The sequence below is a fragment of the Bos mutus genome, chromosome 21 (assembly GCF_027580195.1).
Source record: "Bos mutus isolate GX-2022 chromosome 21, NWIPB_WYAK_1.1, whole genome shotgun sequence".
In the NCBI taxonomy this organism is placed as follows: domain Eukaryota; kingdom Metazoa; phylum Chordata; class Mammalia; order Artiodactyla; family Bovidae; genus Bos; species Bos mutus.
This window is the reverse complement of record NC_091637.1, coordinates 56,573,473-56,598,827: the sequence shown is the minus strand read 5'-3', so window position 1 is coordinate 56,598,827 and position 25,355 is coordinate 56,573,473. Positions and strand designations below refer to the sequence as shown.

Below are 25,355 nucleotides of genomic sequence, written 5' to 3'. Positions count from 1 at the left end.
CAGTGGTTAAGACTCAGAGCCTCCAATGCAGGGGGCACAGGTTTGATCCCTTGTCAGGGAACTAGACCTCTACATGCTATGCAGCACAGTCAAAAAATAAAAACAAACAAACAAAATTAGGTTGTTACCAAAAAAAAAAAAAATGCTTAGGGGAAGGGAGGGTATGGACCATTAAAAAAAAAAAAAAAAGACCATCTGAAGAAGGCCTAAGGGTGTCTTCTAGGGTGTTGGCCAAGCTCAGGTTTTCATCCAGGGGCTGGTTACCTGGATGTATTTGCTCTGTGAAAATGTACGGAGCTGTACATTTATAATTTGTGCATTTTCCTCTATGCATGTTATACTTTCATTGAAATATTTAAGTTTAAAACAAGTCCAGTTTGTTTGTGGTGGGAGGAATTGAATGTAGGGACCCTCGGGGCTCAGGCTAGGGCCCAGGACTTATCATGTACTCAGTGAATAGCTGACACTTGGCTGGAATCGGAACTAAGTTTTTTCATTAGCTGGCACTAGTGATAAAGAACCCATCTGACAATGCAGGAGATAAGAGACGAAGGCTGAATCCCTGGGTCAGGAAGATGCCCTGGAGGAGGGCATGGCAACCCATTCCAGTATTCCTGCTTGGAGAATCCCATGGACAGAGAAGCCTGGCGGGCCACAGTCCATAGGGTCGAAAAGAGTCAGACATGACAGAAGAGACTGAGCACACAGCACATGTTATTTCATTCTATCTTTACCACAGCTCTACGAAGCACAAAGAAGTGAAGCACTTGTCTAGGATCACACAGTCAGGAAGTGGTGGAGAGGGAACTGAAACCCAGGTGGTCTGGATTCACCATCTAGGCCTTTAGCCATCACATGCAATGGAATGAGTGAATGCTATATGCAGCTCGCTCTCTCTCTAAACTAGAGGTTCTCAACATGGGGGAAACGTTGGGCAAAGTCTGGACACATCTTTGGCTGCCACAACTTGAGAGAGGGGTGCTGCTAGCATTGGGTAGGTAGTGGTCAGCGATGCTGCTAAACATCTTAAAATGTGCAGGACAAGCCCACCTTCCCACCAACAAAAAATAACTGGGCCTCAAATATGTTAATGCTGAGAAGCATTGACAAATTTGCTCTCAGTTCAGTTCAGTTCAGTCGCTCAGTCATGTCCGACTCTTTGTGACCCCATGAATCACAGCACGCCAGGCCTCCCTGTCTATCACCAACTCCTGGAGTTCACTCAAACTCATGTCCATCGAGTTGGTGATGCCATCCAGCCATCTCATCCTCTGTTGTCCCCTTCTCCTCCTGCCCCCAATCCCTCCCAGCATCAGAGTCTTTTCCAATGAGTTAACTCTTCGCACAAGGTGGCCAAAGTACTGGAGTTTCAGCTTTAGCATCATTCCTTCCAAAGAACACCCAGGGCTGATCTCCTTTAGAATGGACTGATTGGATCTCCTTGCAGTCCAAGGGGCTCTCAAGAGTCTTCTCCAACACTACAGTTCAAAAGCATCAATTCTTTGGCAATCAGCCTTCTTCACAGTCCAACTCTCACATCCATACATAACCACTGGAAAAACCATAGCCTTGACTAGACAGACTTTTGTTGGCAAAGTAATGTCTCTGCTTTTGAATATGCTATCTAGGTTGGTCATAACTTTCCTTCCAAGGAGTAAGCATCTTTTAATTTCATGGCTGCAGTCACCATCTGTAGTGATTTTGGAGCCCAAAAAAATAAAGTCTGACACTGTTTCCACTGTTTCCCCATCAATTTCCCATGAAGTGATGGGACCGGACGCCATGATCTTCGTTTTCTGAATGTTGAGCTTTAAGCCAACTTTTTCACTCTCCACTTTCACTTTCATCAAGAGGCTTTTTAGTTCCTCTTCACTTTCTGCCATAAGGGTGGTGTCATCTGCATATCTGAGGTTATTGATATTTCTCCCGGCAATCTTGATTCCAGCTTGTGTTTCTTCCAGTCCAGCGTTTCTCATAATGTACTCTGCATATAAGTTAAATAAGCAGGGTGTCAATATACAGCCTTGACAAAACTTGCTCTAGACCTAACCGATTACTTTCACACTGTCCCCAGCTCTTGTTGTTTTATAATCATAATCTCTTACTTAATCTCCCATCATTAGATAAGAAAAGACTTTGAACCTGCCGTGGTTCCTCATGGTTCTTATCTGTGGTGACAGTTATCCACCACATCCATATCCGGCTGAGCCTCATTAACCTCTGCTTATATGGAATGGTGGCAAGAGTCCCCTGATGGTGACTTTTCCCGTGATAATTTGGCCAGGGGCATTTGATGGGGAGATCCCCATGCCCATGTGTCCACAGGGGGCCTGCCATCTTCCTGCCGCCTGTGTGCTGTTTCAGCACTGACCTCTGCTCCTGGTGCTTCCCATTGGCAGAGCACACCCCCTACCTAGGTGACATTCTGTGAGGGGGTACAGGAGCCCAGGCAGTGCTGAAATTCAGATCCCCATCTTCTTTTCCTCATTGGGAGTCTTAATTCATAGCTCAGCAGCCACAGGCATCTTATTAACACAGTGAGTAGCTAATATTAATAGGACATTTACTTGGTGCTAAGTACTGGATTAATAAATTTAATTCTCAGAAAGACCTTATGAAGTAGGTACTGTTTATTCTTTCTTTTTTTTTAAAAAAAAATTCTTTTATTTATTTATTTGGCTGTACCGGGCCTTAGTTGCATCATGTGGGATTCAGTTTCCTGACCAAGGATGGAACTTGGCCCTCTGCATTGGGAGACTGGGAGTGTGAAATCTTAGCTCCTGGACCTCCAGGGAAGTCTGGGTGCTTTCTTCCCCACCTCCCCCTGCCCCCTGCCCTGCCGTTTGACAGTTGAAGAAACCCAGGCACTGAGAAGTTAAGTGACTTGCATAGGTCACACAGCTTATAAGTGGTAACACTGGAATTTGGATCCAGATAACTTGATGAGAGAGCACACCATGTACAAGTTCCCATGCCAAGCCTCTTGCATCTCAGCCTCCTCCCCATAGCTGGCCTAGGTTAGCCACCTTACAGCATCTTCTGAGGCTCATCTGACCAACACCAGGGATCCCTCAATTTTCAGTCACCTTCTCTTGTTTCAACTCTGAGCTCTGAGCCCACACTGCTGCTGAGGAAGACTGGGGGGACTACCCTGGGCCCTTTGTTTGCCTAAACATGCCTGGCACCAAGCCACCACATTCATTCCATTTCAAGTGTGAAAACGTAACCAGCCGGAGGTCGCCATTTATTCTGGGTGAACAGAGGGAGTGGTTACGGATGCTCTGCCTCTCTTACTAGACAGTAAGTTCTCAAGTGTAAGGAACAGATTCCTATTTCTCTCCATGCTCAGTTACATCTGAGAAATGGAATATTTCCTGACACAACACATCGGTAAATATGGATGTCACGTCACCAGCAATTGCAGCTACTACATATGGTGAGCTGGTGAGCCCTGAGGGAACCCAGGAAGGAAAAAATACCTGCCATCTAGCAGACATCAGACAGCAGCTACTCCCTATGCTGAGCCCCGAGGAAGCTCAGGATGTAAAAACAGTATACTGTGCTGAGTGAGGTGCAACATCAAAGGATTGATTTCAGTGAGTCTAGATGCTTGCATCTTCCCATACCTAGTAAAGTGCTAAATTCCTTAACTTGGGTTATCTGGTTTTCTTTAACAATAACCTTTTTATGTTCAGACTACTTGTCCTTTATTGCAAAACTTCTATATAGCCTGGCTCCTCCTTGGAGCAGTTCTCTCAGGGTTACTTGAGATGCTATCCCCCGGACTCGAAGTATTAAAAATTCCCACTGAATAAAGCATAATCTTCAACTTTTAGGTTGTGAATGTTTCTAAAGCCCGCACACCTGGCACATAACATTTATGCTCCTAGAACTGGACATGGAACAACAGACTGGTTCCAAATAGGAAAAGGAGTTCGTGAAGGCTGTATATTGTCACCCTGTTTATTTAACTTATATGCAGAGTACATCATGAGAAACGCTGGACTGGAAGAAACACAAACTGGAATCAAGATTGCTGGGAGAAATATCAATAACCTCAGACATGCAGATGACACCACCCTTATGGCAGAAAGTGAAGAGGAACTCAAAAGCCTCTTGATGAAAGTGAAAGTGGAGAGTGAAAAAGTTGGCTTAAAGCTCAACATTCAGAAAACGAAGATCATGGCATCTGGTCCCATCACTTCATGGGAAATAGATGGGGAAACAGTGGAAACAGTGTCAGACTTTATTTTCTACACCATCACTACAGATGGTGACTGCAGCCATGAAATTAAAAGATGCTTACTCCTTGGAAGGAAAGTTATGACCAACCTAGACAGCATATTCAAAAGCAGAGACATTACTTTGCCAGCAAAGGTTCGTCTAGTCAAGGCTATGGTTTTTCCTGTGGTCATGTATGGATATGAGAGTTGGACTGTGAAGAAGGCTGAGCGCCGAAGAATTAATGCTTTTGAACTGTAGTGTTGGAGAAGACTCTTGAGAGTCCCTTGGACTGCAAGGAGATCCAACCAGTCCATTCTGAAGGAGATCAGCCCTGGGATTTCTTTGGAAGGAATGATGCTAAAGCTGAAACTCCAGTACTTTGGCCACCTCATGTGAAGAGTTGACTCATTGGAAAAGACTCTGATGCTGGGAGGGACTGGGGGCAGGAGGAGAAGGGGACGACAGAGGATGAGATGGCTGGATGGCATCACTGACTCGATGGATGTGAGTCTGAGTGAACTCCGGGAGTTGGTGATGGACAGGGAGGCCTGGCGTGCTGCGATTCATGGGGTCGCAAAGAGTCGGACACGACAGAGTGACTGATCTGATCTGATCTGATCTGACTGAGGAAGACTGTGAAAGCACAGTGGTCATGAGAACTGACTTTGGGCTTGGACAGACCTGAACTTGAAGCCCTGGTCACTTCCAAGCTGTGATCTTGGGCCAAGTACTTAACTCAGGGTGGGTAAGCTTTTTCTGTAAATGGTCACACAGTATACAGATTCTTTGGTGGGCCACATGGTCTCTCCTATAATAGCTCATCTCTGCCTTGTTCTCCCAAAGAGTCATACCTAAACCAATGGGTGTGGCTGTGTTCCTCTAGACTTTTATCCACAAAATAGGCAGTAGGCCCAGGGTAGTACACAGACCCAAGATTTGCAGTTTAAAAAAATATATATATATATAAAAGGATATCAGGGAGTTCCTTGGTGGTCCGGTGGTTAGGACTCTGCTTTCACTGCTGAGGGCCTAAGTTAAACTGTGGTGGTGTTAGGGGAATCACACTGATTGAAACTGCCCACCCTGGCCAGGCACCATAGAAACTATTTGCATAATTTGTTTTACGACAGGAGGTCCTAGTAAGGAACATGGAACTAATAAGCCTCCACCAACCAGAAGAGTTTTTCTGGAACTCTCTTGCTTTTTCCATGATCCAGCGGATATTGGCAATTTTATCTCTGATTCCTCTGCCTTTTCTAAAACCAGCTTGAATATCAGGAAGTTCACAGTTCACATATTGCTGAAGCCTGGCTTGGAGACTTTTGAGCATTACTTTACTAGCATGTGAGATGAGTGCAATTGTGCGGTAGTTTGAGCATTCTTTGGCATTGCCTTTCTTTGGGATCAGAATGAAAACTGACCTTTTCCAGTCCTGTGGCCACTGCTGAGTTTTCCAAATTTGCTGGCATATTGACTGCAGCACTTTCACAGCATCATCTTTCAGTATTTGAAATAGCTCAAGTGGAATTCCATCACCTCCACTAGCTTTGTTCGTAGTGATGCTTTCTAAGGCCTACTTGACTTCACATTCCAGGATGTCTGGCTCTAGGTCAGTGATCACACCAAGTTCCAGAAAAACATCCGACACGACTGAGCAACTGAACTGAACTGAACTGAACTGAACCGGAAGAGTTCGGGAAAGGTCAAAAGGAGACACCACATGTCCACCTCCCAAAATCTTTCTCTCTGGCATCCATCTTGGCTAAACAAGGTGTGCACCGCCAGGAAGGACTGAGTCAGAATGATTGGCTAAAGATGACCCAGAAACTAATCCCATCACCATAAAACCCGAGACTGCAAGCCATGTGACAGAGCTGTTCTCCTGGGTTCCCTTACCCTACTGCTCTCCAACCGGGTGCCCTGTCCCAATAAAATCTCTTGCTTTGTCAGCAGACGTGTTTCCTCGGACAATTCATTTCCGAGTGTTAGGCAAGAGCCCAGTTTCGGGCCCTGGAAGGGGTCCCCTTTCCTGCAACAGTGGTGGAACTAATTTTACACAAGCCAACACAGCCAAGAGAGTTCCAGAAAAACATCTATTTCTGCTTTATTGACTATGCCAAAGTCTTTGACTGTGTGGATCACAATAAACTGTGGAAAATTCTGAAAGAGATGGGAATACCAGACCACCTGACCTGCCTCTTGAGAAACCTATAGGCAGGTCAGGAAGCAAGTTAGAACTGGACATGGAACAATAGGCTGGTTCCAAATAGGAAAAGGAGTACGTCAGGCCTGTATATTGTCACCCTGCTTATTTAACTTCTATGCAGAGTACATCATGAGAAACGCTGGGCTGGAAGAAACACAAGCTGGAATCAAGATTGCCAGGAGAAATATCAATAACCTCAGATATGCTGATGACACCACCCTTATGGCAGAAAGTAAAGAGGAACTATAAAGCCTCTTGATGAAAGTGAAAGTGGAGAGTGAAAAAGTTGGCTTAAAGCTGAACATTCAGAAAACGAAGATCATGGCATCTGGTCCCATCACTTCATGGGAAATAGATGGGGAAACAGTGGAAACAGTGTCAGACTTTATTTTTCTGGGCTCCAAAATCACTGCAGATGGTGACTGCAGCCATGAAATTAAGACGCTTACTCCTTGGAAGGAAAGTTATGACCAACCTAGATAGCATATTCAAAAGCAGAGACATTACTTTGCCAACAAAGGGTCTGTCTAGTCAAGGCTATGGTTTTTCCAGTGGTCATGTATGGATGTGAGAGTTGGACTGTGAAGAAAGCTGATTGCCAAAGAATTGATGCTTTTGAACTGTGGTGTTGGAGAAGACTCTTGAGAGTCCCTTGGACTATAAGGAGATCCAACCAGTCCATTCTAAAGGAGATGAGTCCTGGGTGTTCTTTGGAAGGACTGATGCTAAAGCTGAAACCCCAATACTTTGGCCACTTCATGTGAAGAGTTGACTCATTGGAAAAGACTCAGATGCTGGGAGGGATTGGGGGCAGGAGGAGGAGGGGACGACAGAGGATGAGATGGCTGGATGGCATCACCAACTCGATGGACATGAGTTTGAGTGAACCCAGGGAGTTGGTGATGGACAGGGAGGCCTGGCATGCTGCAATTCATGGCGTCTCAAAGAGTCAGACACGACTGAGCGACTGACCTGAACTGAACTGAACACAGTCACAACAAAAAAGATGAAATGAGAGAACCCATGAATGTAAGTCTCAATATCTTGTGCTCGATGTCCTTGGGCAGTACTGGACTTATAGTAACTCCATTCAACTCAACTTTCTGAGCTCCACACCGTGGTACTTGTATGTATAGTATTTTACTTTTCTCTCCCTGTGAGACAATACCAAACGTTTGAGAAGTAGCATATGGATAAAAAGCACCGGATTCTGGAAGTTGACTGCCTGGCTCCGAATTCTGGCTCTGCCACTTCAGAGGTATGTGATCTTCCGAAAATTAACCTCCCTGACATAACTTTCCTTAGTTGCCCGTGTGTAAAGCTGGGATGACATTAACAGTGCCTCCCTCTCCTAGGGTTGTTACCAGGATGAAACGGATCTGCACATCCCATCACCTGGGTTTCTTTAAAGACTCCAAAACCCAGGCCACACAGGCAGACCAAAATCTTTAGGGAGAGGCGGAGGCATCAGTACCTACGAAGCTACTACGCTATGTGGTTCTAATTTGTGTACAAGTTTAGAAGCGGAGTGTTAAACGGCTTAGGGCGCTGGGGATCGATCCTTCCGGGGAATCACTGCGCCCCTGGTTCCACACACGTCAGAACCACCCTCCCACCCTCACCCCATCCCGCCCTAATTCTCTGGATACCGTCCTCCCTGCGTTCCTTTGCTTTCTGGGATCAGAAGGCCCCGCGAGGGCTCGCTGGGACTTGTAGTTCCTGCGACTCTCCGGTCTCGTTCTCGCCTCCCATTGGCTTTCGAAGACGCTCCTCCCCGAAGCTCGGCCAATCGCCGCGGCGCAGCCAACCCTCAAAGCAAGGAGCTAGGACCCTGCTCAGCAATCTCTGCAGGGAGGACGCCGGCAGCTCACTTATTTGAGGCTGCGCACCGCGAGGAGTTCCCACGGTCCCGCAGCAGGTAATCAATATCCCTGGCAGGGGACTGGGGCCCGGCCCAACGCCCCACACCAGGGTCGCCCATCGGCCGCAGATCTTGGCTTCATGTCTGGGATTTTCAGTTTCCCCGGCCTTTTTTTTTTTTTTTTTTTTTGTAAATCCATTTCTCATCGGGAGAAAGGGAGTTTTCGGCAAACGATGACTTCCGATGACCTCTCTCAGCCTTGCATCCCGTGGGGTTGGTGAGTTGGGGCTCCTTTTGTTGAGCGAGCTCTGGCTGGAAGCCCAGGCTCCTCCAAGAGCAGAGAGAAACAGGCGCGAGCTGAGAGCACATTTGCTAAGGTCCTATAGCCAGGGAATGCCAGGAGGGGGTCTCTTGTGTACTGTCTTAACAATCTAGAAACAACTCAGGTTGTTGAGGTTTGTAATGCTGAGGTTTCATCTGTTTCCAGTTAGTTCTTGGTAGCCTAAGGGGGAAGGGGTTATGTTAACCACAACAGCAAATATACCCAAAGGTATAAAAACATCCCTTCTGAGAAATCATAAAAGCTCCACTTCTCACAGGTTTGAGCTGGTGGGAGTTAACAGGATGATTCACATGAACCATGGAAGTGAAAGTTAGCAGGATTTGATCCCCTACTTCTATTAGAGTTGAGGTTTTACCCACGTGGTATTCAGTGCCAAGAATCTAGGGGCTGGGAGAAAGAAATTTTGTGAAAATAAATGTCCATGGTTTGAGACTTGCCCTGTGGTATGTAGTGAGTGGCATGGCCCAGCTGTCTTTGCTCCAGACAGTAATGTCTTTACTGCATTAGTTCGCAAACATTGGTTGAGCCTTACTAAGTTTTTTAAGCAGGGATTATTTCATAAAGGGGAGAGGCAGTTTATCGTGAACCATTCCAGTGTTCCAGGGGCAGCATCTAACCCTGCTTGTGGGAAGACGTAAGACTTTGCAGAGAAGGGAATAATTGAATGGAGTTTGAGGGATGGGCAGGAGCTAGCGCGATGAAAGAGAAGAGCCTTTCGCCTGGAAAATAGCATGATGAAGGCAGGAAAAGAGCACTGATTTTGGACCCGGAGTCCTGAGCCTGGTTGGAGCAAGGGATTTCATGTGGATAGTGGAAAACAGAGGCGCATCTTGCAAGCTTATAAGAGACTTGGATTTTGCCCTGAAAGCCCTAGAAACCGAATTTAGTAGATGTGTATCTTTGTTGTTGCTATTGTTTAGTTGCTAAGTTGTGTTGGACTCTTTTGTGACCCCATGGCCTGTAGCCAGGCTCCTCTGTCCATGGGATTTCCCAAGGGAGAATACTGGAGTGGGTTGCCATTTCCTTCTCCAGGGGATCTTTCCAACCCAGGGGAAGAACTTGAGTCTCCTGCATTGGCGGGCAGGTTCATTACCAGTTAGCCACGAGGGAAGCCCAGTGTGTATCTTAGATACTCTCTAATGTGGAAAAGTGTTGGAAAGAGGCCACACCAGGGAGCTCATTGCAGTAATTCCCAGGGGAATTGCTGAGGATTTTAAAGACAATTGCATTTGAATGAGAGGAGAGATGAGTAAAAGGTTGTAAACTCTTAAGTAAGTGAACACCATCCGTAGTATTGTTCATTAAAAATATATTGAGGTGAATGCTGTCTCTTGAATTTTCCACCTATGACTATCTTTTTTAAGGAAATGACCAGCCTTTTTTTTTTTTTCTTTCTTTAAACCACAGACATTGCTTTAGGCCAAAATTTGAGTCCCATTTTATGAAGAGGAAATCATCACAAATGTTAAGGATATTGAAATCTGGATGATTAGACATATGACTCAAATTATCTTGTAATCCAGGAGATAGAGATCAAACCCATAATTCAGTTCAGTTCAGTTCAGTCGCTCAGTCGTGTCTGACTCTTTTCGACCCCATGAGTTGCAGCACGCCAGGCATCCCTGTCCATCACCAACTCCTGGAGTTCACTCAGATTCACGTTCATCGAGTCAGTGATGCCATCCAGCCATCTCATCCTCTGTCGTCCCCTTCTCCTCCTGCCCCTAATCCCTCCCAGCATCAGAGTCTTTTCCAATGAGTCAACTCATAATTAGATCACTTTATATCTATCAGAGTAGAAATTATGAACTTTGTTACTCTCAAGAGTATCAATTGTTTGAAAGATATCAGATATTTGGAAGTATATCTTAGGATAGTACTGCTGCTGCTAAGTTGCTTCAGTCGTGTCCGACTCTGTGCGACCCCAGAGACGGCAGCCCACCAGGCTGCCCCGTCCCTGGGATTCTCCAGGCAAGAACACTGGAGTGGGTTGCCATTTCCTTCTCCAATGCATGAAAGTGAAAAGTCAAAGTGAAGTTGCTCAGTCGTGTCCAACTCTTAGCAACCCCATGGACTGCAGCCTTCCAGGCTCCTCCAACCATGGGATTTTCAAGGCAAGAGTACTGGAGTGGGGTGCCATTGCCTTCTCCATAGGACAGTACAGCTGCTAGCAAAATAGGTATATCTTAAGACTCAGTGGTTCTATTCCTAAAGTACCAGAGAGACATTTGCTTACAAGGCAATGAGTATAAGAATGCTTTTGCAACATTTTAATAGTTAAAAAAAAAAAAGGTAACAACCTACATGTTTGTTAGTAGGAGAATTTTTATAAAGTGGATATATGTATTTTAAAGTATAATAAATTGATTGGAATGAAATAATTTACAATAGTGGTTACCTTGTGGTATGCGGAGAATGGGACAGGACAATGGGGGACTGTTTTATCTGTAGTGTTTTATTTGTTTATGGGGAAAGAGGGTTAACAGATTTACAAAATATTAACAGTTGATCTGTATAACGGTAACAGGTATTTTATATTATATTTGTACATTTCTGTAGTTTAACGTGTATCCTTCAATTTCTTAAAATATAAGTTGTAACAAAATTAAAATTAAGAATTTACATCTAGTTATAAAAGTCATGCTCATTCATTTGGGGAAAGACTACAAACTATTATTAATCCTAGATTTCCAAAAAATAGTAATTTGGGAGAAACTTAAAGAAATTCAAATGCCAAATAAGCAGTGAAAATAAAAATGTAGAAAAACCATTAACCAAAAATCAAATTCTTCTAGACATTAGTAAATTAAAAAAATCTTTCTTGACTATGTGTATTTTGAAATATGTTATAGCTGCTTGTACATTTTGAAATGTTAAAAGATAATTTTTTAAAAGTGAAGGGGGCGACAGAGGATGAGCTGGTTGGATGGCTTCCCTGACTCAGTGGACAAGAGTTTGAGCAAACTCTGGGAGATAGTGAAGGACAGGGAAGCCTGGCAAGCTGCAGTCCATGGGGTTGCAGAGTCGGACGTGACTTAGTGACTGAACAACAACATCACTCTGTATATATTACTGTCAGTTGAAAGGAGATTCCAAGTACAAAGTACATTTGTAGATTAGAAATACTGAAACGTGCAACGGACAACCTGGCTTCTTTCTTTCAAAGGGGGAGTCACTTGCACCTCCACTTAATAGAATGCATTTGCGTGTTTTTAGACAATAATTATTTTCATTTCTAGTATCTACAGTTTACAGAGTTGTGGGGGAAAAAAGTTCCATAGAATCATTGCAGGTAGATTCTTTGCCAACTGAGCCACCAGGGAAGTCCTCCATAGCATCAGAATTAGGTAACTTTGAAGGACATGCTCTTATCTAGAATGTGCTTTGCTACTGAATCATACATGTTCCCTATGAAAAAACATTGATTCTCTCACTTGGACAAAATCAATTTTTTTTTTTGAGATTTGAGATCAGACTACTTGGATTTTCTTTTCTTTCTCTCTCGCTCTCTTTTTTTTTTTTCCATTTTACTCTTGAAACAGAAAATCAAAGGATATGGGAACTGAATGGGCCCTTAATAATTTAGTTCTATCATCCCGTTTGACAGATGAACAATTAAGGTGAGGCAGGGTCTCCCTGGACTTAGGAACTTAGTCCAGTAGTAACTTAGGAACTGTCCTGTATTAAAGAGAAATTTCACCTGGCATTTGTTAAAAATGACAAGACGGGGACTTCCTTGGTGGTCTAATAGTTAGGACTTTGTCCTTCCAGTGCATGGGGCACAGGTTTGATCCCTGGTTGGAGAACTAAAATCCCACGTGCCATGTAATGTAACCTTTTTTTTTTTTTAATGAGAAGATGGATTTTATTCTAGCTGTTGTATTAGAGGAGAAAGACTTCCATATAGAACTGAGCTCAACTCCAAATACGTCAAGGACAACTGAGATTTATTGTCAGTAGGCAGAGTGGGAGGGTCAATGGCTGAAAAATTGCTAAGAGGAGCTTGATTAGAGGCCAAAGATGGGAGATCCTTGCAGGATTCTTGCTAAACCTGGGCTCAGTGGGCCAAAGTCTTGTCGGGCGGAGGGCTCAGAGGAACTTGACTTTAGTTCGGTAAAAGAGGGCTCCTTGTCTCCTGTCCTTGTCTCTTTTGCATGTTATCAGCCAGGGACCACTTGCATGATGATTTTGTTGTATGCCCACAAAGAACAGAGGGCAAGATCTTAAAACCTGTAGGTTTGGAAGTCTCTTTACAGATGTCATTGTCTGCCCAGCTGCTTTGCTTGGCTTTAATGGTTCGCTGTCTCTAACCCAGAGCAAGTAGCAAGTACAGGGCTGATGTGGGAGGTCACGGGGGTGGTTAAGGTCTGGGCTTTGGTGTCAGACTTGGATTTGAATTTGATCCTGCTATTTAGATGGTCCTCTAACTGTAGCCTTGTTACTTCTATTGCTGCTGACAGTTGATCTAGTGTGTGCACTTGGGTCTGTCCCAAACCTCCCCTATTGGATCTGACCCCATTTGATGGTACTGCCTGAAGTGGAGTCCTTCAGTTGAATCAGTGACTTCATGTAGCCCTGTAACATGAGAGGGTCGCTGGACCAGTGGGAGCAGCGAGGACTTGGCATTGGAGACTGGTGACATTCATTTGTAAAGGCTTGTCCATTGACAAACCACTTTGTGTGGTTCAAGTTCTCTTTTGATGGGCTCTTGTCCAACCAGTTTGTGTGGTTCAAATTCTCCTTTGATGGGCTCTTCTTCTAAGACCTTTTTATAACCAATTACCCATAAGTGTCTTAAAATAGTGGGGTGATGAAGAGCAGGCATGTTGGGTATCCTGCTGCTGGAGGAAACTTGGAGGCCCCAGAGTGTGGGGTGTAGCCCTCCCACCTATGGTTACAGGGCCTCTGAGATACTCACAAAAACAATGCTTTTTTGGTGTGACAAGTGAGGTGGTGTAATAGAAGAAGCAATCTTTGGAAGCAGATCAGTGTGTCACCCGGCAGTACCACTTTCCACCAAGTTTCTCTACCTCTGCTAGTCTGTCTCAGCTGAAGCGGGTAATGAGCCTGCTCACAGGCTGTTGTGAGGATGGGAAAGTGTCTTGCACACTCCATGGTTCAGAGATACCGACCCATATCCCGCCCTCCCTGTGCGGCATAGCAACAACAGAACACTCCTGGGGACTTTCCTCTCTCCCCTGGTTAGAGCAACAGCTCCCTGGGTCATTTTCTCCCTGCAAATGGTTAGCAGACTAAACACATACCCCTGAGCATCCTCTCAGAGGCCTTCCCACTCTCGGCACTTTTAAGAACTACCTTTTTCTTTTAAAGTTGTCACTGTATCCCATTATAAGGATGTATTATATTTGATTTAGGGCTTCCCTGGTGGCTCAGATGGTAAAGAGTCTGCCTGCAATGCAGGAGACCCAGGTTCGACTCCTAGATTGGGACGATCCCCTGGAGAAGGGAACGGCAACCCGCTCCAGTATTCTTGCCTGAAAAATCCCATGGACGGAGGAGCCTGGTGGGCTACAGTCCATGGGGTCGCAAAGGGTTGGACATGACTGAACTGCACACACACACACACACACACACACACACATAATTGATTTGCTAAATAGTACCCTATTTGATAAAAGCCCCTGATGTTGGAAAAGACTGAAGGCAAAAGGAGAAGGGGGTGGCAGAGGATGAGATGGTTAGATAGGATTATCAACTCAGTAGACATGAATTTGCACAAACTCTGGGAGATAGTGGAGGACAGAGGATCCTGGTATGCTACAGTCCATGGGGTTGCAAAGAGATGGACATGACTTAGCGACTGGACAACAACAGACAACCCCCGTAAATGACCATTTATGTTGCCTCTGGGGTTTTCCTGCTACAAGTGGGTGAGCTCCTTCACCTTCTTAAAATCTTCCCTTTTTGAAAAAACGATACTCGACACTCCCACCAGGACTTCCTCTTCTGCTTTTATTCCTTCCCCAGCTCTCATGACCACCGCACAACCTGTCTCTTCCTGCTAGAATGTCAGCTCTGCGAAGGGTTTCGCCAGTTTGGCTCCCTGTTCAGTCTCTGTGAGCACCTGGTGGGTGTTCAGGCCCTGTGTGTTGGACGGATGAGCAGACAGGAAGAAGTAGAAGGCGGCGCCCGTGTGACTGGGGCCGTGGAGCGCCATGGGCAAGAAATAGCGGTCTTCCTGGGCCAGTTTGGCAGGGATCATTTACTTTTTTTTTTTGGCTGCGCTGGGTCTTCATTGAGGTGCTTATCTAGTTGCAGCCTGTGGACTAAGTTACCCTGCAGCGTATGGGATCCTCGTTCCCCAACCGGGGATCACATCTGCGTCCCTTGCATTGGAAGGCAGGTTCTTAACCACTGAGCCATCAGGGAGGTCCCAGAGATCCTTGTTTACTTTTTATTCATGAACTTTTCACTCTGCTGAAACAAGAATCATAGATATGCCGCAAGATGATTTGTGACTTTGTTTTCCTGCTCTCGACTTTGTCAAGAATAGTGCTGACCAGGAAATTGCTATCTGAAACGTGCTGTTTTGAGACGTGTTCATTGCTAAGGGTGATGGAAGGATTGTATTACTTCACATCTTTCCTTCGCCCCTGGCCCCATACTGTTCCCACGGTATTAATGCACGTGTTTTTTAAGTGGCATTTCCCAATCGGTGTCACATGGTGAGGGTTGTAACTTGGCGTCGTATTCAAGGAACCACAACTCTGTGTTAATAATTTTAAAAAAAGACAAGAATATTGCCAAATGTTAACTCTGAAAATGTCCCCTGTGTATGAATAAGAGTAACTTGCTAGTGTTTTAGAAGAATGAAAAGTAAACTGGAATTTGTAAAAATACCCTGGTGGTGTTTTTTGCTTGCGGATTTAGGCAGTTGAGCTGGTGGCGTCTATTCTGTTGCTCAGGCAGCCCAACCATTCGACTCTAGTATATTTTATTTAAATATGAAAGGGGGAATTCCCTGGCAGTCCAATGACTAAAACTCTGAGCCTCCACTTCTGGGGGGCACAGGTTTGACCCCTGGTCAGGGGAACTAAGATCCCACATGCCATGAGGCCCAACAGAAAAAAGAAAAGAAAAGAGAAAGACAGAAAAGAAGAAGTCAGGCACTAGAGCCTCCGGACAGATCAGCCTCTTCAGGACTGAGTCACGTGATAGAGACTCAGAAAGCGTGGTATGCAAACCAGGGAGCCTATTTTATGATTGTTGATGAAAGATAATAAAAACCCCAGACTGTACCTGTCCTGTGGGCTGAGAACACATTCTGGCTCCTGAGGGCGGGCCACAGAGACCGCCTGTTTCAGTTGCATTGAAATGTAGCCGTGTTCACTGGTTTCTGTACCGTCTTTGGCTGCTTTGTGATGCAGTGGGAGAACTGAAGAGTTGTAATGGGGATGACTTGACCTGCAGAGCTGAAAATACCTACTTTCCAGCCCTTTACAGAGACTTTGCTGACCCCTGCCCCAAGAGAAGGCTTCCTGGGAGGCTTGCCTGCAGCCAGGAGGCTGCTGGTTGCATGACCTCCAGTATCACTGGCTCACCTTCCCCTCCAGTGTGGGGGCCACTGCAGAACTCTGGGGGTGGGAGCTTGACAGTCTCTTGCCTGACCTCACTGCTGCTGATTCATACCTTTGTATCACTTCCCCTTTTATTATCCCTCGGTGAGCCCTGGGCAGGTCAAGTGGACATGAGAAAACATCGTCTCATACACACGGACATATTAATAGACCAGCGGGTTCCGGGGCTGGGTGGCCTGGGAAGTCCACTGCCCTCATCTGTGACTCATCTTGACCATTTCAAGGCAATCTTGAATCAAATCTGGGGCACATCATTGTAGTTGCCCATGCATCCATGACTTTGTAGTGGAGCTAAAGAAACCTGGATCTAGCACCAACTCAGATTCTATCTTGTTGTTATCTGGCCATGCTGTGTACCACGCAGGATCCTAGTTCCCTGACAGAACTGAGCCCCTGCCACCTGCATGGGAAGCTCAGAATCTCAACCACTGGACTGCCAGGGAAGTCCTCCCGCCTCAGATTCTTAAGTCTTACATGTGAAAAATTGAGTTCCTGGGAGAAGTCTTGCGGGGATAGAGTAGTACGGTTTCTTGACTAGGAAGCTGGGCTTCTGGGCAGAGCTGACTAGAGTGTAGTCCTGGGCATCACCCAGAGCTTGTCAGAAATGCAGAGTCTCAGGCCCTGCCCATGCCTACTGAGTCAGACTCTGCCTTCTAACAAGCCCCCCAGGCGATCTGGGCGTATAGTTGGAGAAGTGCTGGCCCAAAGTGCCTTTACTTTTTAAAACTTGTACCAGACTCAGGGCTTCCTGTTTTTTCACTTGGGAGGAAATCCCATCATTTTGAGGTTTAGCACAGTCTTAGGCACAGATGCTGAGGATGGTTTCCTAGACTTTGAGGTGTTTCGTGCCTTAGCTGGCTCTGCAGTCCTTGAGGACAGAGGCTTCGTCCTGTCCCTACTGCGTTCCCAGCCCCCAGCACTTTTTCTGGCAGGGTCAGAGCTCAGGAGACTCTGACTGAGTAGGTGAATGAATGAGTGAATACATTAATGAGTGAGTAAATGAGCACTGTTTTGTCAAAAAGCATCAGAGGCAGAGGTTAGCCTTGGAACTGTTCTGTTCCGAGTTCCTATGTCTCAACGACTGTTTTTCCTCTTATCTCAGAATGGCAGGCCTGGCTTCTGCCATAGGAAGGCTTTTTTAAAAATGACATAGTCAGAACACAGGGCATTAAAACAGCATACTTGTCTGAGTAATTTCAGGGTGGCCAGGACTCGGCCTTAGTTCTGCCTTTTGTGCTTTAAAACTCTCTTTAAAGTTTTGGCCGTGAAGTGTAAGATTGGGCGTGTAGTTCATTAAGAATAAAGTCTTGAGATGCAGAACCATGTAGCAGAAAGGGTGGGCCAGGAATTCAGAAGGCGTGGGTTCTGGGCTGTGGCCAGTGCTGACTGTCCGTGAATATTGGGTAAGTCCCTTCTCTCTTGTTTCAACCTCCCCATCCAGTGAAACAAGGATTAAAATGTTTGCCCAGCCTCTTGTACGGAATAATGTAAATGGGTTGTAAGCAGTATACAAAGACATTCATTTGGGCTGCCAGTGTTAGACGATAGCTTACCCAGATAGCTCACACACATAAATTGCCCCTCAGTATTTACATCAAGTGTATGTTGAATTTTTACAAGCTTTGTTGTATAAGTAATATATATTATTTGTAGTAAAGAGAGACAAAAAGAAAGATCATTCTTAATTCTACCTATCTACCACCCAAGAGTAACTACTGTTAGATTTTGTCTGCCTTCCACATTTTGCTATGCACACATTCTATGTCTGTTCTTTTCTTAAAACAGTTCATATTATGTGGTAGATATTTTTCCGACACAGTGAAGTTTGTCAGTGAATTTTTTTTCCGTATTCCAAGTTGTGACAAAAGCTTTAAAAAGTTGCCCCTAGAGCTTCCTCGATATTCTTGGGTTTATTCTCCTAAGTTCAGCCCGTAGTGAAGGGGAGGCGCTGTGGGCAGCCCTCTGCTCCACTCCAGGGAAATGGCAGCAGCGAGGAGAATGAAATTCTGCTCTGACATCAGTTTTATCCTCGGCGTGTTCTGTCTGGTGACCAAATAATCTTATCTTTTTGACCCATCTTCTGTGGTCTTGTCTTAGGGGCCAGTAGCGTTCTTCTGTTTTTGTCATTCTTTTTTCGCTTGACTCTGCCTTTTTCTTCCTAGATTTCTGCAGCGGAACTCCAGGGGGCAGGATGATTTGGGAAGTCACCGTGTTGCTCAGCTTGGTCCTGGGAACTGGTGCTATTCCCCTGGAGGACCCTGAGGACGGAGGCAAGCACTGGGTGGTGATTGTCGCAGGATCAAACGGCTGGTATAATTACAGGCACCAGGTAAGAAGGTGACTCACCTCTTCCTGTATGACACTGGCAGTCTGTTAACAACCCTGGACATTGTTATTAGAAGAGACTTTTTATTTATTGTTTTTTGGTTTGGTTTTGCTTTGGGATGGAGTAGAAGCTACCAAGATTTTATTTATTTTAAACTTTTAATTTTGTATTGGGGTATAGCTGATTAACAGTATTGTGATAATTTCAGGTGAACACCAAAGGGACTCAGCCATACATGCACATGTATCCATTGTCCCCTAAACCCCCCTCCCATCCAGGCTGCCATGTGACATTGAGCAGATATCCCTGTGCTATACAGTAGGTCCTTGTTGGGTATCCATTTTAAATGTGGCCATGTGTACATGTCCATCCCAAACTCTCTAACTATCCCTTCCCCCCAGCAACTGTAAGTAGAACGGATGTTCCTCTTAGGTTGGCAAAAATTAGGGTGTTGATGAGGATGTGGAGAGCAGAACACACACCCCACCCCCAGCCCCGCCCCCATTGCTGAGTGGATTATAAAGTGGTACAGTCATTTTGGAAACCATTTTGGCTGTTCCTCAGAATGGCCCGTATGTCGTCACCTCAGTCTAATGCAGGGATTCTCAGCCTTGGCACTGTTGACGCTTGGGTCCATCCAGGTAATTCTTAGCTGTTGGGGGCTGTCCTACGCATGTAAGATGTTTAGCAGCATCCCCGCCTCTGCCCTCTAGGTGCCAGGAGCATCACCCAGCTACTGTAACAACCAAAATTGTCTCCAGACTTTGCCACATGTCCTTAGTTGAGACCTACTGGTCTAGCGCCTTCATTTTAGTAAATAAAGAAACTGAGACTTGAAGACCGGAGGTGGCTCGCGTGAGGCCGCATAGGTGCAGACAGGACTCTGGAAGCAGCGTCACAAGTCTGCTTGCCCTCCACACCCCTGCCCTGCTGCTCTGCCTTCACCCTTTCCTCCTCTTCTTTCCTGGCACTCTCAGCAAACCAGCCTGGCAGAAATTAGAGAGGAAAGAATCTACATTCGGCAGCCTCCAGGTGCAAATGTAAAATGGTGTAGCTGCTTTGGAGAACAGTCTGGCAGTTCCTCAAAGGTTAAACACAGAGTTACCGTATGACCCAGCAATTCCACTCTTAGGTATATATTCAGAAAAAAAAAGAATATGTACGTCCCCCCAAAAAAACTTGTACTCAAATGATTATAGCAGTTTTATTCATATTAGCCTAAAAGTAAGAACAATCCAAGTGTCCAGTAAATGGATAAACAAAAAGTATTGTCTGTCCACACAAGGTGTTATTATTTGGCCATAAAAGAGAACAAAGGACGGATACATGGCTTCAATAGGGCTGAACCTTACAAACATTATCCTAAGTGAGAGAAGCCAGTCACAAAGGACCACAGGATTCCATTTATAGATGGAAGTCTAGCGCAGGAAGCTCTAAAAACAGAATGTAGATTCGTTAGTTGACCAGGTCTAGGCAGAGGAGCGGACAGAGAATGACTGTTACTGGGTATGGAGTCTCTTTTAGGGATGATGAAAAGGTTCTGGAATTAGAGAATGGTGGTGGTTGCGTGACTTGGTGAACATACTAGAAACGACTGACTTGTATATTTAAAAGGTTGACTTGTGTGATGTGAATTATATACCTTCATAACATTGTTATTAAAAAAGTCATTGAATCTTTCAGTTCTCAGAGACGAGATGCACAGGCAATCATAAGTAAACGCATTTGACCCCCACTGTGGGGTTATGTGCCGTCGGTCCAGTTCTTTTTCCCGATTTATGTTTACTTTCTGTTTCAACTGGTCACCTTTGAAGTGCTCAGTCACCAAGTGTGGCCAGTGGCTGCCAGATTAGACCTGGCATCTGTGCTTGTGACGGCTTAACAGGGCTGCCTCGTGAGTGTTTCGCTCCCAGGATATCAGTTTCATGATCTGTTAAAGAGGGGTTGGTTTAGGTGAACTCCCTACCAGGTCTATAATTTGATGATTATTGAATGAATTAGTTCTTGAATGCTTTTTATATGCTAGCTGAATAGGAAATTTGGCTTGATTAAAAAATTATTTTCATTGGCAGTATACCTTTTTAATACTTCACCCAGACCTGACCCTGGCTTCCCTGGTGGCTCAGATGGTAAAGAATCCGCCTGTAATGTGGGAGACCCAGGTTCGATCTCTGGGTTGGGAAGATCCTCTGGAGGAGGGCATGGCAACCCACTCCAGTATTCTTGCCTAGAGAATCCCATGGGCAGACGAGCCTGGCGGGCTACAGTCCATGGGGTCACAAAGAGTCGGACACGACTGAGCAATAAGCACAGCACACACACAGACCTGACCCAGTGAAAGAGGACTAATCCGAGTATTAACTACCCAGCTCAGTTTTCTCCTCTGCCTCTTACCACGAGTCAGAAAGATGGGGTATTAAATACGGGTCACTGATAGCAGACTGGCTGCTTCATCAGACACCCTGGTTTTTATATAACTAACTTTAAAAACCATGTATTGGTTAAACATTATTCAGTATAGGTATCTGATTACCCTTTGCTCCCAGGAAATTTTTTTAAAGTGTTGCTAGTTTCCCTGGGTAAACTACTTCATATCAAAATGGAATGAAGCAAGTAAAGCAAAAAGAAGTGGGCACAGACTGAAATTTCTGTCCCTAAAGAAGGGTGGATGCTGGTGCTAAAGATGGGCAGAGGAAGCGTGGCTGCTGAATCATGGTTGGCCTCGGTTCATATCCCTGCTGGCCAAGTTCTCTCCTTGGCCAACTGCTGACACTTGCTGTCTTGACTTTAGAGACTGAGCATTAAAAGAGTGTTTGAGGTATAGCCAGTTAACACCCCAATACAAAATAAAAAATTAAAAGTGTGAGGGGAAACAAAGAGCATTTGAAAGAACTTTTCCCATGGAACCTACACAGACTTTTTCTTTTCTGCAGAGACTTTTTTTTTAATTTATTTTATTTTTTAACTTTACAATATTGTATTGGTTTTGCCATATATCAACATGAATCTGCCACAGGTATACACGTGTTCCCCATCCTGAACCCTCCACCCACCTCCCTCCCCGTACCATCCCTCTGGGTCGTCCCAGTGCACCAGCCCCAAGCATCCAGTATCATGCATCAAACCTGGACTGGCGACTCGTTTCATATATGATATTATACGGTTTACGTTTTCCTTGAGTGAACATAGCACTTGTTATCACAAATTTGTTTAGGGAAGATTAGTATACTGGGCACAGTTAGATTGTTGCAGAGCGTTCTTATATGCTTTATGATGGTTATTTAACCTGTGTTGGTTACATTGAATTGGATTTCTCTGTTTTCCATTTGGGGCTGGGATGAATGGATGACAGCGAGGGAATTGATGGGTCTGGGCTGATGCTAGTGGGATATGTTGCATCTTGAGTATGGGCTTGGAAGGTCTTGGAGGACAAATTCCTGCAGTGGTGGAGGCAGGAGCCAGACTCCAATGCATGGATGACAGGAAGATGTCCCTTGGTGCAAACCACACAAAGGATGTTATTTACTGGCTAATTTTCCGACAGGTTTGTGATGGGGAGAAAGAAGAATATAGGTCACCAGGGGAGGAATGGGACTAGAGGAAGGTTTCTTTCAGTACAGAGATCTCAGTGCATCGAGAAGGAAAATTAAGTGGATTGAAGGTGAAGTTCACCATTGTACAAGGCATTAGGAGGATGTTGGGATATGGGGGGCGCGGTGTTGGGAGGAGAGGAGATGTGAGCCAGGAGTCACTGGGAGAAAGGGGCTTGAGGGGAGCTTTGAGGTCACTGCTGGGCAGTGGGGCTCTGAAGGAGAAGGTCTGGCATGTTGGCAACAGAAGAGGTGAGGAGCTGGAGAATGCTGACGTCCCCTCCCCTCTGCTGGTCTCGAGCTGGGGGCTGTGGTGGAGAGGAAGGGAGTGCCACCTTTTCCTGGGAAGGCTTCAGGAGCCTCCTTATGAGCATCCATGGGGCCAAGAGGAGGCAGAGAGGGAGAGGGAAAAGTCCAGAACTTGTACATGTTGAAGTTGGGAGGAAAGAATAGGCTGATGGAGGGTCTAGTGGCAGTCATTACACTTGTGAATGACCACCTTTCACTTTATATATTTAAGGGTGTGTGTAATTACCACTTTTTAGAAACAGCTTTATTGAAGAGGTATGTTTCCATGCCATACAATTCACCTATCTCATAGTACAGTGATTTTTAGTAAATTCAGATAGTTGTGCAAGTGTTACCACAGTTCAGTTTTAGGACATACCCATCCTTCTAGAAAGTTCCCCCGTGCCTGTACTCATCCCAGCCTCCTGCGCCCAAGGATTTGCCATTTGCCTTTATTGTCTTGCCCTCTCCAAAAACTTCATAAATGGAATCATACAATGTGGAGGCTTTGGTGTCTGGCTTCTTTCACTTGGCATAGTGTTTTTATAGTTAATCCATCTTGTTACAAAGTATCACTTTTATATTTTAAGAAAAGAAACAGATGGAGAGCAGAGCTGAGCAGGACTGAATTAGGGGAATGCAGTTAGCCCAGGAGGGCTGTCTTTGTACAAGCCAGACGCTGGGCCGGGCGGTCGGGACTGTCGGTTGTGGACTTGCATAGACCCCCAGGTGTAATTCCTGTTCTTCCCGAATCTGGTGTGTTAGTTTGAACAAATGATGTAATCTCACTCCAAACCTCTTGATTCTCCTCTGGAAAATCTGAGGTGGTGGTGGGCTTAGTGAGTGAAAGTTGCTCAGTCCATGGAATTCTCCAGGCCAGAGTACTGGAGTGAGTAGTTGTTCCCTTCTCCAGGGGATCTTCCCAACCCAGGGGTCGAACTCAGGTTTCCCATGTTGCAGGCAGATTCTTTACCAGCTGAGCTAGCTGGGAAACCCAAGAACACTAGAATGGGTAGCCTGTCCCTTTTCCAGTGGATCTTCCTGACCCAGGAATCGAACTGGGGTCTTCTGCATTGCAGGCGGATTCTTTACCAGCTGAGCTAGCAGCCCCCTCACCCTTGCCCAATGCCCAGACTCAGGGCTTAGCCTCAGCAGTGCTCAGAGCATGTGCCAAGAAGGGGTACTATACATATTCTCTCAATGAGCAGCCCATGAACTCTTGCCAGCCCCTGCCTGGCTTCAAGGTGGGCCCCTTGGCAGTGGCGCCAAGTATTTCAAGAACAAGTCCTTTGCCTTTGCCCCAGGTCAGCTTAGTTAACCTGGGTTGCCCAGGTTGCCCTTAGTTAGCTTACAGTTAGCCTGAAGTGGGGCGGCATGATCAGTGACTGGACAGTGACCTCCACCAGGAAATCATGGGATGTGTCAGTAATCCCATCTCCCTACGCTGAGAGTTGAGTCAGCAGTCTCTGTTCAGTGGCCCAGAGGGCTCTGCCCTCAATATCAAGTCTTGCTCAACACCTTCCTCTCACATGGCATTTCTGTTTTTAAGGGAAAAAATGCACAGAGATAAGACATGCTCCAGGAAAGTCATTCAAGTAACCTTTAGCACTGTCTCCAAGTCATTTGACTTGGCTTAACCTTACATTTATTTCTTTTGGGTGTTAGTGAGTGCTTGACTCGGACCGAAAGCCCCTTTGAATTGAGAAGGTTGGGAGGAAACCAAGTAATTCCAAGGACCCAAGAGAGGATCACTGCTTGGCTTTGAGACCTCTGTGTGGGAGGCAGAGCATGAGGCATGGTGGGGGAGCCTGAGCCCTTCCTGAGCCTGTCCCCATCTGTGAAATGGACATAAAAGAGTCTGCCTGTCAAGACGGTGGTGAGGAGCCCAGGAATATAGGGGAGCACTACCAGGATAGGCTGAATGTATTTTCTAAAATATATGGTCTTACTGAAGCATATTTTACAGATTGCATATAATTCACCCATTTTCAGTGTTCAGTGATGTTTTACTACATTTAGCAAGTTGTGCACACATCACCATAAATCAGTTTTAGAACATTTCCATCTCCCCAGTAAGATCCCTTGAGCCAGTTTCCAGTGCCCAGCTGGAGGCAGCTGCTAGTGTACTAGTCTACTTTGTCATTCTGTAAGTTTGCCTTTTCTGAACATACCATATAAATGGGGCTGTGCAACGTGATCTTTTGTGTCTGGCTTCTCTTAAGGCCATGTTTTTAAACTTTATCTGTATAGCACGTGTCAGTGCTTCATTCCTTTTATTGCCGAGTAGCATTCCATTGTGTGGTCACATCACATTTTGTCTGTTTCCCAGTCAGTGGATATTTGGGTTGTTTCCTTTTTTTTTTCTTTTGCCCATTTGAAGCATTCTGCTAAGAACATTTGAGTACAGATCTTGGTGTGTATAAATGTTTTTGTTTCTCCTGGCAGATACCTAAGAGTAGAATTCCCAGGTCATGGGGTAAATTTATACTTAACTTTTAAAGAAACTTAAACTACTTTCCAAAATGGCTGCATCATTTTACATTCACGCAGCATGGATGAAGCTTCCTGGCTTATCCTCACCTACGCTTGTTATTGTCTGTCTGCTGTGAAGTGGTAGCTCACTGTGGTTTGAGTTTGCATTTCCCTGATAAGTAATGATTGTGAACACCTTTTTATGTGCTTATCAGTTGTTTTTGATTGAACCAGTTGTTTTACTGAGTACAAGAGTTCTCTGCACATTCTACATACAAGTTCTCTCTCAGATATATGTTTTGCAAACACTTTGCTCTCACTCTGTTGCTTATCTTTTTACTTTCTTACTGGTGTCTTTTGAAGCACTAAAATTTTGAATTTTGTTGATGTCCAGTTTATCTTTTTTTTTTTCTTTTATAGACCATGCTTTTGGGGTCATATCTATGA

General features: G+C 45.2%; 1 protein-coding gene across 1 annotated transcript in view; it reads left to right on the top strand.

Annotated features, from left to right (window-relative positions):
* Positions 1-8,209: 8,209 nt before the first annotated feature.
* LGMN (legumain) overlaps positions 8,210-25,355 on the top strand; it is a 35,801-nt gene continuing 18,655 nt past the window's right edge. The window contains exons 1-2 of the mRNA XM_005907628.2: positions 8,210-8,348; positions 18,395-18,561. Coding sequence (XP_005907690.1) covers positions 18,424-18,561 — 138 coding nt within the window. The 5' untranslated portion in view covers positions 8,210-8,348; positions 18,395-18,423. The remainder of the gene's footprint in view (positions 8,349-18,394; positions 18,562-25,355) is intronic.